This window comes from Glycine soja, chromosome 10 (genome assembly GCF_004193775.1).
Source record: "Glycine soja cultivar W05 chromosome 10, ASM419377v2, whole genome shotgun sequence".
Lineage (NCBI taxonomy): Eukaryota > Viridiplantae > Streptophyta > Magnoliopsida > Fabales > Fabaceae > Glycine > Glycine soja.
The window spans coordinates 4,354,479-4,373,177 of record NC_041011.1 but is presented as its reverse complement, the minus strand read 5'-3'; the positions used below and the strand labels follow the sequence as shown (position 1 = coordinate 4,373,177).

General features: G+C 34.6%; 2 protein-coding genes and 1 pseudogene across 2 annotated transcripts; 1 reads left to right on the top strand and 2 right to left on the bottom strand.

Annotated features, from left to right (window-relative positions):
- Window positions 1-7,469: 7,469 nt before the first annotated feature.
- On the bottom strand, window positions 7,470-9,264 carry LOC114371258 (E3 ubiquitin-protein ligase SGR9, amyloplastic-like). Its single transcript, XM_028328723.1, has one exon. The coding sequence runs from the start codon at window positions 8,948-8,950 to the stop codon at window positions 8,156-8,158; it is 795 nt and encodes a 264-aa protein (XP_028184524.1). The 5' UTR covers window positions 8,951-9,264; the 3' UTR covers window positions 7,470-8,155.
- A 768-nt stretch (window positions 9,265-10,032) lies between these two features.
- On the bottom strand, window positions 10,033-13,449 carry LOC114371257 (annotated as a pseudogene).
- Window positions 13,450-14,476: 1,027 nt separating this feature from the next.
- On the top strand, window positions 14,477-16,716 carry LOC114370292 (protein ALUMINUM SENSITIVE 3-like). Its single transcript, XM_028327595.1, has 3 exons — window positions 14,477-14,905; window positions 15,309-15,554; window positions 16,181-16,716. Exons 1-3 carry the CDS (start codon window positions 14,603-14,605, stop codon window positions 16,490-16,492), a joined length of 861 nt encoding a protein of 286 aa, XP_028183396.1. The 5' UTR covers window positions 14,477-14,602; the 3' UTR covers window positions 16,493-16,716.
- Window positions 16,717-18,699: the final 1,983 nt, after the last annotated feature.

Genomic DNA, 18,699 nt, shown 5'->3' with positions numbered 1-18,699 from the left:
AAAAACCGGTTTGAACCGATTTGCTTGGGAAAAGGTTTTTTTTTTGTTACTTTTCTCTAATTGAAAACATTCAATATTACGACGACTAATATAATTCTAACCTAATATTATGATGATAGATAGTCATATAAGTTATATTTATTTATGACATATTTGATTTAGTTTTATATTTAATTTTGAATGTTGAGTTGAGTGATAATATTTATAAGTGAAGTTTAACTTTTAATATTACAAAATTATGAATATTATGCTATTTTTTGTTTAATATTATTTAATATATTATAATACAAAATAAAATAATAGTTTGATTATTACTTATTCAACTATAATTAGATTATTGTCCCTTAAATCATTATTCTCATTGGTTCAATCACGAGTCTAGTTTAAAAAGCATTGGTTTGAACATATCAAGTTGAGTAACATAAGTTTACATTTTGAATGAAAATGAATAAGTAACATATAATTAAACGTTAAAAGCTCACACGCTTAAATATCTTAAAGAGTTTAAGGTTGAGGGTAGTTTATAATTCATTTGTATAGTTTATTCACATTGTGTCCATGGAAAAATTTCCCATATTTTAGCCACTCGGACTACCTAACAGTAATTTTATAAATGATACTTTAAATTGATTAAATTATTTGATAAATGATATTTTTATTTGATTTTACAAATGATACTCTTCTATAACTGAGCTACGCACCACTGATACTTTAATTTGATTAAATTATTTTATTTCAGATCTGATTCTAAATGAATTTAAATAATCACATTTATAAAAGAAGAAAAAGAAATCACTCCCTTACAAAGTTTTAAGAATTACATTTTAAAAAAGAAACGTGGAAACCTGCTATGCAAGATTGCAATATTCAATAACATAAGGAAAGGAATTCGAAGTATGGGCACAACTAAATAAACAGGCAAGTAGGCCCAATACTAATTATGATATCAAATTATGTATGCAACCGTAAAAATGGTTACGAAATAATTCAATTTCATGTTTCCATGTTAATGTACAACAGAAGCATAATGACTAACTATTATGAGGTTTCGTCTTTGGCTTTCTCTGCACTCAAAGAAATGTACAAACTGTTGCAGCTCTCTACTTTACTTGGTTTTGTACTATAGATAAAATACTTTCACCTAACTACATTATACTTATCCATTCCAAAGCATAAATGCAGGAAACTTTTAAGTATTCACCTTTATTTCACTATAGGACCAGTAGCGAGAACCTGCAGTATGGGGAAGAATATGACTCCGATATCATATTAAATTTATAGTGCAACAAAGACATCGAAAAGATCCCTTAAAAATCAGTTCATAAGATGTGGCCTACTCCAACTATATAAACACTTATCAAATTTATTAAATATCCGATGTGAGACTATTCTCAACACAATGTTCCATCCTTTTGAATTGGTCACAGACTGAGGTGCGCCCCATTGCTAATACTGTTGATGCCTTATCAAGACCGGACAAGCATTTTCATCTTCAAATATAAACCCTGCAAAGAGAGGGAGGGAAAACTTATATACCCTTTTTATTAAAAATAAATAAATGAATGAATATCAACCCACATTTAAAGATCTAATTGCTGTGAAGACAATTAAAACAATTTTATAATAGCTAATTAGTAATTAGTTGAAACATAATAGTAAAAAGGAACAAATTTTCAACTAAAATTCATCAAAATGTAATTCTCTTATTATATTTATGTTTCTTGTTATGAGTTATAAGATTAGCTTAATGATTGGAAGAAAAAAAAAAGATAAAGGTCCTGATTTTGATTTTTTTTATTAGTTTCTCAACTTAAAGCGCCATGAAACTTAGATTCAAATTCCTTCTTCCTTTCTTATATTCACAAATCACTCATCTTATTTCTTTAAACCCTGCAATAACTCCAAACATTTATCAAATTAATAAAATCCATCTAGGTTATGACATAGAAAGGAAGCTTTATGGTGTATTCTACTCGAATAATGAGTACTAGAAGGATTAGGTCCACAGTTTAAAAGAAGCTTTATCAAGCTTTCTTTCGGATACATTTATAACCTAGTTATAAATTAGGGATTGTGCATTTATAGTGCATTATGCCCTGTCGACAGTTATCACAACTCAATCCACCAAAATTATGGATTGGGTAATGGATTAATCCAAAACAAATCACTTAGATCCATAATTTATATGACTTTAGTTGACCTTTAAAAAAATGAAATTGATGATTTTCATCTTTATGATAGTTTGAAATTCAATTTGGTTATTAATCTGGTCAAGATAGTAGGTTAGTGGTCCAATCGGTGGGTCAGTGATTGACAACCCGGTATATATTAAAAATTTTAAATTATATATATATATATATATATATATATATATATATATATTATATAAATATATAATTAATATTATTTGTGTAAGAAAAATTCATTCATACTCCAAAATCTAAAATAATAATGAGATATTAAAATGATCTCCTAGAGGTGATCTATTTTTTTTTTGGTAAAACTGACCAGATCGAACTAGTCTAACCGAGATTCGATGACCTAACTAGTTGAGTTTGATGAGGTCATTCCGAGTCATTTGTATGATCAATTCAATAATAGAATTGACCCAATTAAATCACCATGTCTTGATTGAACAAGTCGAATTGGATCGAATTCGATTTCACAACTTTATTCTTCAAAAGATATTGTTCACCCACATTCCTTATTCTTTCAACTTCGTCGCTACCACATGGAGTAAGTTGTCACGACATTGTCCCTTCGATGCATGTAAGCAACTCAAATTGACCCTCCAAAATTTTCTAGGCATGACGTTGGTAGTTTTTACTTTTTATCATATTTGATTTTTTTAAAGGGCATAAATACTTTTTTGTAATTTTGAATTGAAATTGTGGCTAAAGTCTTCTCAGCGTGAGCTTCAGCAATAAATACTAGTGATGATGTTGCTGGAACCTAGAAGCTTAGTCGAACACGAACACATGGTTGGTCATTAAACATAATTAAGAAATAGTACGAGTCACAACCAATTATTGATTGAAGATTACGTAATCGATTGATGTATGGACAAATGTCCTATACTTACTCCAGAATTTTTAATTTATTTTGCTCAAGACATCCAAATATAAAGAATTGAATTCCACGTCAAGTAATTTCAGAAAGACAAAGTAGTGTTAATAAGTTTTTGCTTTTTGATTTAATAGGAGATATTTTTACCGTGCACTAAAAAAAAAACACTAATCTTACAAAACCTGCCGTTGTAAACACATTGGAAATATGAAGTTATAGAAAGATGCTGTAAGAATATTTGAAAGGGAAAAAAAAGGAGGCATGTACGTTTTTTGTTTGTTTTCGGTGGAAAATGGAGATTAAGGGGTTGTTTAGTTTGAGAAAATATTTTTTTTTATTTCTTGTTTTCATTTTTTAAAACAATTTTTATTTTTAAATTTTTAAGTTTAGAAAATGTGTTTGGTTTAATTTTTTATTTTCTGTTTTCTGAAAATGAAAATATTGAAAATGTGTTTGGTTTAATTATTTTTTATAAAATCTCATGAAATGATTTTAGTATAAATTTTATAAATAATTTTATAAAAATATAATATGCTTCCTGAATAATAATTATTAAAATCATTGTACTATTTATTTTAAATAAATAAACATACAAATTATAAGAGTGAATAAAAGAAAATATAAACCAAGATTCTCGGAAGATTATAAGAGATTGTTTAGTCATGAGATTATCGAAGAACACATATTGAAATGGGAAGATTGAGATTGTTCAGTTTTGAGGCACTTGAATCTTCAAGAAAGGATACTCACCACACTGGAACGATGAGAGAGAGAAGAATATCAAAACATTTACACTTTGTGCCACCGTGTTTTCTAAAGACAGTTTCTGTTTCCGTGAAAATGGGAAAAACGAGGATTTTGCGTTTTCGAATTTCCATTGTTTTTTTAAAAATATTTCTTAAAAAACATTTTCAAAATTTAAAACAAACATATTTTTAACACTATTTTTTATTTTCAGAGAAAATAAAAATAAAAAATAGACAAACCAAACGCACCCTAAAAGATTTGGGTCGAAAAAATAAACTTTAGGAAAGTCTAACACTAAGATTGGTAGTTTTGCAAAGAGGAGATTCAATTTAGTTTGGGGCTCTCTAATTTTGTCTCGTGGTGAGTGTACTTTTGGGTATGGAAGCTTGGAGTCCATGGGCTATTACAGGATCCTCAACATGACGGGCTGTTACTTCTTGCACCCTCTTTTGCTTTTGAAATGGTCAATCTGAAATGTAAAATTACATTCCAAAATGCACTACTTTTTTTTTTATTCCATAATGACCAATCTGAAAGGTAAAAAAAATATCCAGCAAGTGCAAGAAGCAACTTGGAGGTCTAGGAAACAACAACCAAAATGATGTTTGTTGGCTGCAAATACGACTTCCTTGCTATGGGATAGAGAGTGTGAACTTGATGAACCATGTGATTTTCGTAAGTGAGTTTGATGATTGAAATTTTTTAGTAGAGGTATGTGTAGGGAGTTGATAAAGTTCTGTTTTGTTGGAATTTGAATTTTGCGCTACTGTTTAAGATAAACGTTTTTATAATATATCTAAAACGAAGGTTGATTGATATATTTTCATAATATAATTTATTTTTGGTTGTTTTAATTAAAGAATAAATTAATGTTTTACATTTCCGATTATCCCTTTTCAAAATGTAAAGGGTATTATCGTGAGTTTTTTGAAGTGCAAAAAGAAATGCCCGAACAGGTTTATTAAGTTGTGAATTAGACCATGTTATAGGTGAGGCAAGAAGCGCCCATTGAGCCGGAGATTGCACAAGCCATCTATTTATGGGCTAAATGGTAATGGCCCTATTCACTCCACATTAAACCATTTTTTGGCGGGTGCTATATGCACTTCCCCTATATACTAATACACTCTTCTCAATTGTTTCCCCAAACTACCCTGTAAAACAAACTCCGTCTCTTTCTTTCCCAATTTATTATTTTCTGAAAAAATGTACGTCCTCCCCCCTCTGTATAAACTCTTTCTCCCCAAACTTAATTATTAAAATAACAAAACAAAAGATCAACACAAGATGTGTCAATCTCAACGTCAAAACAAGGCTGGAATGATTAATAGCACAAAGATCCCAAAACAAAAGATTCCAACCAAAAAAATCAGCCCATTACAGAATACAAATATCATATTAAAAATTGAAACACAATAACCAAATCATATACACCAACACATGATCAAATTCCAGAAAACAACCATTCCACATATAAACTTAAGATTGTCTTCTTCCATACTTTTTTTTTAATCAGCAAAATAATTATATATTAATGAAAGAGGATCTAGTATAAGAAATACTAAACCTCACAAAAAAGTTACAAAAAAGCTTCAAATGTGGACACAGGTTGAATTGCATTTATGACCAAAGATTACATAAATACAAATGATCCAGAGAAAGATGAAGAAACAAGAGGAAATATCCCACCCCAATACACTATCGTGCATTGTCCCTCCCTACAAAGATCCAGATATAAAATTACAATACCAGGATAATAGTAACCAACCCCACATTAAACGTTTCCAAAGTATACATTTTTAGTAAATATTTATTTTATAATTTAAAATTTATAAAAATATATTACTCATATTAATTTTGTTTTAGTAAAATAAAAAACTATTATGTAAAATTAAATTTTTTATCTTTTTTAAGATTTTGCTTTGAGTGGGTAAATGCAGATTATGTTTGTTTTGACTAGCAAGTTGTTTTTCAACCGTTACCTGATGTTATTTCTTTTTTATTGTTGTTGCATAAAGTGTCTATGCCTGTATATATTTCTCTCCCATCCTCTCTGGAAAATACACACTAGCAAAATAAACACACGGTAGAAACTGATTGTCGTATTTTGAGAGAGAAGCGTGTAATTAGATTTTTTTTAAAAAATTTTCTTAAATTATTTTCCTTTGTGTTTGTTGTGCGATATATTACATTGATTCATGTTCAGTTAAGTGAAGTTATTTTCTCTTATTTAGTTTAAAACTTTATATTTTCTTCTCATTTATTTATTTTATTTTATTTTAATTTTCTAACTTATTTTATTTTAATTTTCTAACAGTCACCCCGCTGTCTCTCGACCACCTCAGGATGAGTAGCTAACCCAACAGCAATATAAATCTATCCAAAAACCAATCCATGATACATTCATGATGTCTGCAATTCCAGGGCCAGTCATCTTATAACTCCAAATTCGTAAAAGTGATTCCTTGCTCTCGCCGCCACACAGCATAGAACAACAGATTTACCCGAGAATTCTTACAACTAAGACCAGACAGAGAAGGAAATTTCTTCTTTCAGTAACTCCATATTAGGTGTAGAACCTTTGAAGGCACATCTATTTCTCAAACACCAAATATGCCATACAATAGCGCCCCATACTACCAACCATTGTTGACTATCCTTAATCAATTGTCTTCTTCCATACGTGACTGAAAATATAACTCCCTTTGCCCACCATCTGAAAGTATTGATATGCTGCTTTGTTCTGTTGTATATTTTTGAGAAATAAAGTTGAAGACCAATGCATCTCATACACTGACACCCCATCTCAGTAATAGTGCACGTTATGTGTTCGAAGATTTGCCACAAACAACAGTGTTTCACTTGTTGAATATTCACTGCATAAATTATCAATAATTTGATTATGTTTTTGGGCTTACCTCTTTGGTTGCTGAAAGAGTTATGCGGAAGCGGGAGGGTGTGTACATTTTTAGGAAAATAATTAAATTGGGAAAGAAAGAGATGGGGGGAGTGAATTTTACAAGGTAGTTTGGGAAAAAAATGGAGAAGAGAGAGTGTATTAGTATATAGGGGAAGTGGATATAGTAACTGTCCGTTCTTTTATTATATGGATTAGTGTATTGGGCTTCTTCGGCAACTCTATTTCCCTCAGTCCTTACCATAAGATAAAAAAAGATTTAAAAAAAAAATCTTCCCATCTTAAATTATTTTTCTCACCTTTTGTCAGGTTATTTCCTATCCCACTTTTTTCATAAGTAGAAAAGTGAAGTTCAACAAAATACGATAAAGTGTAATGTCCAAGATAAGTGATGTGTGATGTGCCTAACTTTTTTCCTTCATCCCAGTTTGGCAAAGTAGCAGATGATGAAGAATTGGGAATAAATTTAACATGACGATTCTAAATCTAATACAGTCAAAAAAGGTTTTACCATACAGCAAGATGGGTTTCTATACTTGGCTTGCCCAATTGATTAGAAAGGAAAATAAAAATTGAACGATTCTCCCCTTCACTGTCTACAGTATATAGCCAAATAGTTATAGATAGAATGTTTGCCAAGCAAGATCGTTTTGTCAGATTTAGCGACATAAAAAATAATTGCACGAATTATGAGGCTTGTAGCAACTTAGCAATTAATGCAAATCAACTGGCAACAACAATGAGGAACACATTGTGAAACTGAAATCTATTGCAATTTTATCGATTCTATTGACATATCACATATCTATCCGAGTCTTACACTGTCTATACATACATGTCGATTATTACATTGAGAACCTTACACTTGTTGAACATTTTATCTATCCATCCACTCATTTGGCCACACAATCATACTCTTCGCCCTCTACCACATGAGTCCCTCTCTTAAGTCTAAAACAAAACAAAACCAACCAAACGCCACGTCATCTTCTCAGCACAAAAAATCACAGGCCCTAAACTGTGGACCCCACTACCCTTCTTCAATTCGTTTGAGAAGTAACTACAGTAAGAAGCAAAATAAATAACAGTACAACATGAACTAACGTTAAAGTAACGATGTTTCTCTCTCGCGAGCCCCTCTGTCCAGCTTCTTCGCAGACCAATCACAGGTACGAGATTAATCAACTAGAAAAATACTCCGTTAGATGTAAATCCAACTGAGAATATCATTGTTGGATGCAATGACGGTTAAAGAAATATCATAGAGCATGTTAAAACATCTGTTCTAAAATTAACTTTGAGACAAAATTACTTGAATCAAGATTTTTTTTTTTGCCTTCATTTTACTTTTCGTTGTTAGATTTACGTTGAAACGAGTATTCCATTATTTTCATCTGAAAATCAAATATGCAATTATTAGCTTAGCTATGAATCTTTTGCTGCCATTTTAAGCAAGACTTCCCACAGCCGTTGGATCTCTCCGAAGACATCATCGGACGGCAACCGAAACCTGCAGCAAGGACACGTGTTCCTCTTCCCCAACCATGGCAAGATACACATCCAATGAAACAAGTGCTGACATGGCAACTCGCACACGTCCCTCCCTATTCCCATCTCCTCTTTGCATATCACGCACTCTCTTCCGTCGTGCCTCACCTCCACCGACGGCAGCGCCACCACCGTCGCCGCCGACGCGGCCACCTCCGCCGCCTCCTTCCCTCCGCCGCAGTCCAGCGCACCCACGAGCCTCCAGCACCGCGACACCGTCTCAACGAAGGGAATCATAACCGTCCCAAGGGGTGCAAGAGAAACAGTTAACAATGAATCAGAGAAGAGTTTGCTCAAGATTTTTCTCCATTCGGAGACCGGTGCCTCGAGGGCATGCGGGTTGTGGTTATGCGTCTCGCAGAGGAGGAGGAGGAGCAGCGCGGCGTCGAGGTCTCGCTGCCGCGTGGCGGTGGATAAATGCGGCGACGTGGCGGTGAGGAGGTGGAGGGAGGAGAGGAGGTGGCGGGCGATAAGAAGAGTTTTTTGAGGGAGGGAGAGAGTGTGGAGATGGTGAAGGGTTAGAGAGAAGAGCGTGGGGTAGGAGAGGAGGGAAGAGAGGCGGCGATGGTGGTGGTTGGTGGCTGAGAGAATGGAGCGAGTTAGATCTGAGAATTGGGAAGGGGTGAGAGTGGAGAGTGCTGACATGATGATGGCTGATGTTGTTTCTTCCATTGTGGGATCATGTGTCTTTGGATTTTTGCTTTTTCTGAATGAATGAAATGAACTATGGTGGAGGAAGAAGAAGAAAGAATGTGGCTTTTTATGTACGCGTGTGCCTGCGTGTATGTGTGTGTGGGTGTTAGTGTTACCGATTATTACTATAATAAATAGACAACTAGGTCTTGCACTCTCTTTGCTTGTATTGACCAATGTGTCCTTTGTTTCTGTTCCTTTTTCTAACTTCTACCGTCATAAGACTACAATATGTCTTTTAGGTCGGTTGTCCGTTATATTTTTAGAAAGATGGGATTGGATACGCTACTGTTTGACCTTTAACTTCATCTTTCTGTATGTTGAAGACTGACTGAAAATGATTTCGCTAACCCTAGTGGAGCTAATGATTCTAATTTAATTAGCATAACTGTCTAATTATCGGGTTATGACTTACAATATGTATCAAATTAAAGTAAGTAATAAATAGATGTATCCGGGTAAGAAAATTATATAGAGGGGGATATTTTTGGCAATAATATCTATCTATCATTGATATTCTCCGTCATTAATGCTTCAAAATTATAAATATTCTGCTGTACATTGCAATCATAGTCAACATTTAATAAATGGAAAGAAAATGAAAACAGTCTTGACATCTAAAGATTAAGGACTTACTGGTTTTATACTAGATATTTTTCCCACCGGGTACATGTTCTAATGTAAAATTTGTAGTTAAAAATTATTTCACACATTTTAATTATGTTCAATAGTTCAAATTTAATTTAACTTTAACTACAAATCAATCAGCAATGAGTGGAGGTAGATTGTAGATTACCTGATTTAGTTACTGAAGGCGGTAGAAAATCTGGAAGGGTTATGTGGAATAAATAACAATGGTGTGACACTTGTGGACATGGTATACCTAATGAAGTGGCAGCGTTTGTCCACACGTTAATGTCCAGAGCTAGCACGTTTTCTTACTCTAGTGCTTTTCATTATCTCTTCCAGATGTTTTCTCTCGACTGATTTTGCTAATGTCAACAAAACAAGCAGAAGAGGAAGTTCCTCCCTTGGACCGTTCCTCTTGTCACTAAATCAAATACATCAAACAAAACAATAATGTATTTCTGCTATAGAGGAATTAGGCATCTTCATTCTCTCATCCTTAGTATACATGCACAAATCCTAATTAGTGGAAACCTTGCAAATTGCTTTCGTGGTGCGAATGTGAAAAGGGATAATGTATTTCTAGGATCATGGGCATTCTGGACAAAATATTATAATACAAGGCCTTGTAGCCATTGGCCCATTACCTATTATTGAGAAACATGACATTATGGTGGCAAAACCAAGCTATGATTAAATGAAAGGATATTTAACAGATCTCGGATGCTTTATTAGCAAGAAAACTATTTTCGAGACAAGAATGTGGTAAAGATGCGAAAAGGAAAAGGTGGATGCAAGACAAACCCCACAAAAAAAGACTATACAAATAAAACAATTATGCTTCCTGTGTTAAATTCCAACTGGCAGCACCAAAATCAATGTTCAATGCATTCCTAAGTCTCATCTCACCAATTTGGTGATCTCCCAAAAAATCTTCTGGCCATTTTCAACAGCAAGTGTCCACTTTTTCTAGCTTTTCACAAAATATTAGGTCCTCATCTCATCGATCCACGCCGTATCTACCTTAATGCCATAAATCTGAAAGAGTAAACTGTATTCGTCCTGATATTCGGGGATCCTAAGCTCGCATAACATGATCACAATGTAGTTTTCCTTTTGCAATCAATCAAACTACATATAGAAGGGAGACTCATATGTTAACCTCACATATATGATATCTGGTTTGCAGCAATACACTTTGCCCTTATTACATTCCCTTTTGCATTTCACCTTCACCGTGGGGCCAGAAGTGAGTTTTCCCCAAGACCCACTTCAGTGGTGTGTGTTTCCTTTAGTCTAAAAAAAGTAGTTAACCACAAGGAAGCCCCTTTGCTATTAAAGTTACAACTGCCAACCAGAAAGGAACTTTTTCTGATTAAGATCAGATTTTAGTCACAAGTCACAACCAACCTGGATGGAATTCAGAGTTGCTTAATCAAACTAAGCAGTCTTAACTGAACTGACAAAGCAAGGGTAAGATCTCAGTCCTTCATCACCCAGAAGAAAAAAAAAATCAAGTGCTCCTTGGAGCAATGTGTTTCTTAGCCTAGACTAACTTGGGTGAAAAATCAGTAACCAGCACCCAGCAAGCAATGCATAAATTTCTTCTATAGACACTCGATAAAGAGGAGAGCCAATTCCTAACCATGTGTACTCAGTAAAGCTTGCTGAGTATTAAGATACAGGTGCTATCTAGTTTCTGCATCTCAGAAGTTGAGTGGTCTCTTTTTGCTCTGGCCATATCAGAGGTGAATGATCATTTCAGTGCAAGTTACCACATGTCAGTTATTAACTAAAAACAATCTCATAATCTAGCTCTTCCTGTAAAACATATCCTTCTTCCCTCATCAAACCACACAACCCTTCCAGCAATGCATAAACCTCATCAGATCTTCCTTTTGACACATCCTTGGCAATGAATCCCAGTAGCCCTCCACTCATTTCAATCCCGCTACTTCCACAGATCTTTTGTAACCCAATTTCTTTCATTATTTCCCTTACCTCACCAGCTTGTTTCCATTTCCCGGCATGTGAATATAAATTGGCCATAATCATGCAATTCCCACTATTTTCAGGCTCCATCTCAAACACAAGCAAACTTGCCCACTTCAACACCACCATAAACAGAAGCCCCGTGTAGCAGAGCACCCCAAACTTTAGCACTTGGTTCAATTGGTATTTCAGAAACGAATTTTGCTGCTTCTGAGAGCTTACCAGCTCGACTAAGAACACCCACCATGCAAGCATAATGCTCCACCAAAGGTTGAATGCCATATTTTGAGGGCATCAAATTGAAGATATTCCAAGCTTCATCAGCCAATCCAGAATGAGCACAAGCTGCCAATACAGAAGTTAATGTCACTAGATCAAGTCAAATTCCCCTATCTAACATCTGAGCATAGAGACCAAGTGCCAAACCAGCATCACCATGAGCAGCATAAGCAGATATAATTGATGTCCAAATAATCAAGCGCCTACTCCATGATAGATCAAAAATCCACCGTGCCACACAAATATACCCCAACTTTGCATAAGCATCAATAACGGAAGTTGCCACATACACATTTTGCTCATAACATCTCCTGATAGCATAAGCATGCACCTCTTTCCCTCCTCGCAGGTTTGAGAAGTACGAAAACAAAGGAAGAACGCTAGCAAGTGTGACAGGATTGGGACTCAAACCAGAACCCTGCATTTCCCGTACCAAATCAAAAACCCCTTTATTCTGAACCATACCAGAAATCACAGCATTCCACATATTCAATCCAGGGTTCTCCACCCCTCGAAAAACACACATGGGCTCATCCACAAACCCGTAATCCATATACCCCGAAATCATCGCCCCATAAGTAACCTCGTCCTTCTCACGCATTCCCTCAAACAGGTCCCGCGTATAATCCAACCTACCACACTTGGCATACATAGCAACCACAGAATTGGAAAGCGAAATATCAATCTCAATTCCACTCTCCTTCACGAAACGGTGAAGCTCCATTCCGAACACAAGGTCCATGGACTGTCCACACGCCTGCATCACGCTCACCGCGGTAACCGCATTGGGTGCAACCCCGGAAACATTCAACATCTCCAAGTACAACCTCTTACACTCATCGTATAACCTCCTCTGAGATCGCGTTCCATGTCACGATATCTCTCTCGGACATTCCATCGAACACGTTTCGCGCAAGTCCAACCTCGTCGCACCTGCAGTAACACGTGATCAACGTGTTGAGAACAAATATATCAGAGTCCAACCCGCGTCGAAGGATTAAACAGTGAACCTCTTTCGCCAATGGGGGCGGCAAAAAGACGAAGCTAAGGCTTTCAAGACGCAGGATATGGTGAAGTTATCGGGGGAGGCGTTGGGGGTTGTGGAGACAGTGAATGACGCGAAGAGGTTGAGCGCGTGGCGGAACATGACATGAAGGTGTTTCTGTGGGGGGTCGCGTCGAACACCTTGCGCGCGAAGTGCGCGTGGTTAGATTTGGAGTAGAAGAGGATGAGTTTGGAGACGAAGAAGTTATCGGGTGTAACGGAGTGCAGGATGAGGCGAGCGTGGAGCTGCTTGCCCTGGCGGAGGAGGCGGTGGTTGGAGTAGCGCTGGAGGGCGGAGCCACAGGCGGCGAAGTCGACGCCGGGGCGGGAGAGCCTCTGTCGGAGGTTGCCGGAAACGGCTGATTGTTGTGTTTGAAATTGAAGGGTGGGCGTTACCAGGTTACGGATCCTCATTCATTGGTTTCGCAATTTCGAAAATTCGAATTTTTCATCGTTGCTTTCTATTCAACAACTATAAAGAATATTTTGGGCTGGGCTTTGGGCCCAATTAAGTGTTTTTGTTGACTTTGTTTTTGTTGTTCAGAAGCTCGTGATTCGTTTTTGCTTGATTCTGAAAACTAAAGCTAACGAAGATCTAGTGAATAGCCAATAGCATAGCACCATTAACTCAAGAATGAAAAAACTAAACTTTTTGTTATGATATTTTTTTCTTTTAAATATATATAAATCTCAACCATAAGCTACGAGTTGAGATTTTTTAAGGAAATGACACCATTTTACCAAATCAAACGCCACTTCTAAGTTGTACCTAAAACAAATTTCTTCATTAACATCAAAGAACTTTTCTCAAAATTTATCACTTCTGTCATTACTTTTTCTTATATTTTTCTTTTTTCTCCAACATATATTTTTTCTTAAGATGGGTGGGATAAAAGCTACACTGACACAGCATGATATAATAGATGGTAAAATAAACTAATTATATTTTAATAGTGTATCAAAAATTGACTGAAAAAGAATATAATAATTTATCCTATTAAACCTTATCTTATTTTGCCCATCGAATGGTCCCTATATTATGATAAAGATATGTAAAACACACTTTTATCCTCAAGTAATCAAAGTAATGCACATTAAACTAATTAATGATGACAAAATAAGTTTACTTAGTTTATTCCAAATTTTTAGGTAAATTAGGTTGGGCAATCCATATTCACAAACCCACTTAATCAGAAGAATAATGTTTAAATAAAAACAGAATTATAAAAGAAGAAAAGAAAAAGAAATTGAAATTTTGTGATTAACTTATCTATTTTTATATAGAGAAATTCTCTCATTTAACCTCTTAAAAAATGAAATGCATAAGCCGATTTTAATTGAGGAGAAAGTAAATTTATTTTATTTTTCTTATCATAAGGGCCTACTGGTAAATCTATTCCTAATTCTTTAAATATAAGGTAATGTTGAAGCAAAGTTAATTAAAACATCACACTGTGTAGTGGTCAACCGTTCAGTTAGCAGCATCCCAACATGATATATCACTAATTAATCAACCATATCATTTATGCTTGATTAAACAGAAGATGCCAAATCCTGCAGAGCATGTTGATTTGGCACGGGTAGTGACTCCACGAGATGACTCACTTTCAGGGGAAGGTCGCTTCTGCCTTTCACTAATTATAACATTTGCATTAGACCACCCTTTCCCGGGACACTTGCTTCATCACTATGGAATCCTTCTTCATGATAACACCATTTCAAAACCACACATTCCACCAGCATGTTTCCTTCACGGGAACGGATTTGTCATGGATGGTGGAGTTTCTGAAGGGCATGGTGAAGCCCGTGGCTGCCACCGCCGTCGTGCTTCTGGCCGTGCTCTTGTCCTTTATGCAGAAACTGGGACTCGAGGGTGAGATGGTGTATGCCATGTTCAGAGCATTTCTTCAGCTTTCTATTATTGGGTTTGTGTTGCAGTTCATATTCAACCAAGGCAACGCTGGCTGGATCATTCTAGCTTACCTTTTCATGGTCACTCTTCTTTCTTATCCTTTCATATTTCAATGTTTTACTGATATTTGGATACCTCATGATTTTAAACACTCTATTAACATTTTTCTTTTTTCTTTATCTCTCTTTTTTCTATTGCATCATATCATTTATGATATTAATATTTTTCTTTCTTTTCTCTATCTTACAAGATGTTGAATAGCATTGTGGGTGCTCATATATTTGTTTCCTTTGAACCCTATACTTATACTAACTCTGTTCCCCAAACAGAGTAGAGCATATATTGTGGAAATGGAGTGTCCCCTTTTCGTGGGAACTTGATTCTTAGTTGTAAAACAAATGGAATCTGAACATAGTTTCCAATTTCATTTTTGTGCTGATAATAACTTCCAAAATTGAAGGATTTCAATTATTCCAAGTGTAGGTGTGTGTTGCTGGTTACACTGCAGGTCAACGTGCGAAACATGTCCCTCGTGGGAAATATGTTGCTGGAGCTTCCATTCTGACAGGAACTGCAGTGACCATGTTCCTTCTAGTGTTACTAAACGTGTTCCCTTTCACCCCCAGATACATCATTCCAGTAGCAGGCATGATGGTCGGAAATGCCATGACAGTAACCGGTGTCACCATGAAAAGACTCCGCGACGACATCAAAGCACAAATGAACTTAGTAAGCCTCATAAATTAGTATCAAAAGAATTACTACTCCCTCCCTTCGGTCTCTCGGAATCACTGTGATTCTAGATTGTTTTGTATATATGAAGAAAAATTTAATACTATTATAAATTTAAATTTTATTTCAAAAGTATTCTTAAATTTAAATATTATAAGTAAAGCTCATAGTTTAGAGTGTCTGTCTAGTAAATAGAGTTAAAAATAAATTAAGGGTATAAAAAATATTTAACTCTGAATACATTTAAATCTGATTATTGTTGCTTATAATTATGATCAAAGAAAAATACTATTTATTACTTTATATATATAGGATAAGAGGTAGTATTAAAAAATTAAAATAACACTTATTTGAGATATGAATGAAAAAAAAATGTTTCATCGGAAAATTAGTCTAACATTTATTTTGAAATATATTTTTTTAAATGTAACACTAATTTTATGATGGAGAAAGTAATACTAAGGGAATCCATGAATTAGTAGAGAATGATTGATTTTCCGTCAGAAAATTTCCTTTAAGCCAAAAGTAATTTTGATCATAATCCTTAATTTTAAGCTGATTTTGTTTCTATTCATTGTATTTACATTAGAATGCATATTATATGATTTTGGAACTAATTACAGGTAGAGACAGCATTGGCACTTGGTGCGAGTCCACGACAAGCTACGTATGAACAAGTGAAAAGGGCTTTGGTTATAGCCCTTTCACCTGTTGTGGACAACGCCAAAACAGTGGGTTTGATATCGCTGCCTGGGGCTATGACTGGTCTTATTATGGGAGGGGCTTCGCCACTTGAAGCCATTCAGCTACAGATTGTGGTGATGAATATGTTGATAGGTGCGTCCACTATCAGCAGCATAATGTCCACGTATCTATGCTGGCCAGCGTTCTTCACCAAAGCCTACCAATTAGAGACCCAAGTTTTCTCAAAGTGAATCTAAATCTGCGTGAAAATCACCAGAACAAAAGCTTGAGGAATGACATTATCTTTACTTTTATTCTGTCTCTCATTTCTTGGCTTGTTGCTTTTAAAAGAGCCAATAGCCCAAAAGGCTAGCTAGCAGCACCTCTGCTACTAAAGTGTTGCTAAAGACTTCAGTGTTTCTTTTCAACTCCAATTGTATATGTCCATTTTTTTTAAATTATTATTATTACTTAATTGATCATGTTTTTACTTTTTAGAATAATTTGTTTCTCGAACAAACTTTTTTTTTATTAACAAAAATAGAGCTAACAATTCCAATGGCTGTATTCGTTTAATTTAATATATAAGAGTGGAGCAATTAATATTTGAGAAAAATAAGAATATTTTAATGTAAATAATTTAAGAATATAAGCAGTTTGAGATTTGAAAAATTAAACTTAAAAGCATTGTTTTGATAACTTTAACATTTAAAACGTGAGAAAATGAAGAAATGTAATAAAAATTTAAAGTATCACCAAAGTACGTGGGTGGTTTGGTATGATATTATTTTAATTTAATCAATAGTATTAAGTTTAAATGTTAAGTATTTAATTAGGTTAACTATTAAGAAGAGTTTGTTGTCAGAGTAATCTTATAAGAACATTTTTGGACACACGTTTTGGTTTTAGATATAAAAATTATTTAACTAGAGGCCGTACAAAACGTATCAAAGCATTTGAACAAATAGGCAAGAAGAAATTTGATCACCCTGTTTATGTCCTATGAAGGAGTAAAACTCTTTGTTTTCTAACCATTCAGCAACACCCTCGTGGTAGAAGAAGAAAGATACCAAAATATCAAATGAATGAAAGGTTGCTTTAAACTAATTGATTCTATTAAACACATTTTCAAGATCCACTTTAGAAGTCACTCAACCTTTATTACCCTTTTTTCTTCACTCATTGGATGAAAAATCTCTTGAGCTATAATAATGTTATTAGATCCCCGATAGGAACAAAACTACTTTGGTTAGGAGAAACAAGAGAGAGGCACAACCCTCTTCATTTTACTAGCAAGTACTTATAGTCTTATATATAACATTACACGAATTAATATGCTGATACAGAGTAATGTTATTGGGAGCTCCAACTTTGAGACAAAAGAGATCAAGGTTTCATTAATGTTTTTAATCATCTCCAGATGTTCAAAAGACCGTCTCATCATAGTAATAACAGATTCACCAATAATATCCTAATTAGCTTGGAAAATATAGGTAGCACTTGAGGCTTTGAAAGACCCCATATTGAATACTGCAAGGTAAAATTTCATCCTCCAAATTTGTCTTCTAAATGTGATATAAGTCAATAGAATCGAAAGTAGTAAACTTCTTATTTCAAGTCTAGCTTTGGGTCTTAGTCATGTAAAGATTCTTTAAAAAGGTTGTCACTGCATATATTCTTTATCTGCCCTTAACTATCTTGAAGAGAATCAATACAAATTAATTTTCTTCTATAATAGTTGCTAGTGGGAAAATTTAGTGTTACTATTTCCAAAACAAAACTAATTAATCACACTAATTGGCTTTGTCATACCAATATGTTTCCTTTTGAATAAGCAAGGATTTATACTCTTGCTAGAGTTTCCTCTGAACTTTCTTAAGATGTTTATTTCTCTCCATGTTAAACTCATTGTTGATTCCTTTCAACCTAACTAATACTAGTGACAAAAAAATAACCGTAGCAATTAAAGTTCCATCCAGTAACTTACTCTTGGAATCTTTGAGCAACTGCAACCTAAGTTTCATTTGGACTCCAGGATTCCTTAACCATGTTATAAAGTAAGGAATTTGCCAACCAACTAATAGTAAACCAAAAAGGCTTCATCCAACTTTGACCAACCTCTTCTAATGACATCTTAAGTAACATTCTTTTTATCTAATTTGAGAGATGGCAAATGAAAGATTGTGAGATTAAGAAAATAAATGCTATGCCATGTTACATAGAACATGACCCAACCTCTCATTCTCTCTTCTTCCTTCCCAAGTAAAATGAAGCCTTTATTCCCAAAATAGGAAAGTTGGTATTGAGTAAGACAATTAGAAAAATAATTCATGAGGTAGATTCTCATAGACGGATCGACCCTCTATTTTCTTTTAGTTATTCAAATAGGAATTAAAATCACCTAAAGCTAGCCAAGTTTCATTGATCGAAGCATCCAAATAAGCCATCTACACCAAAT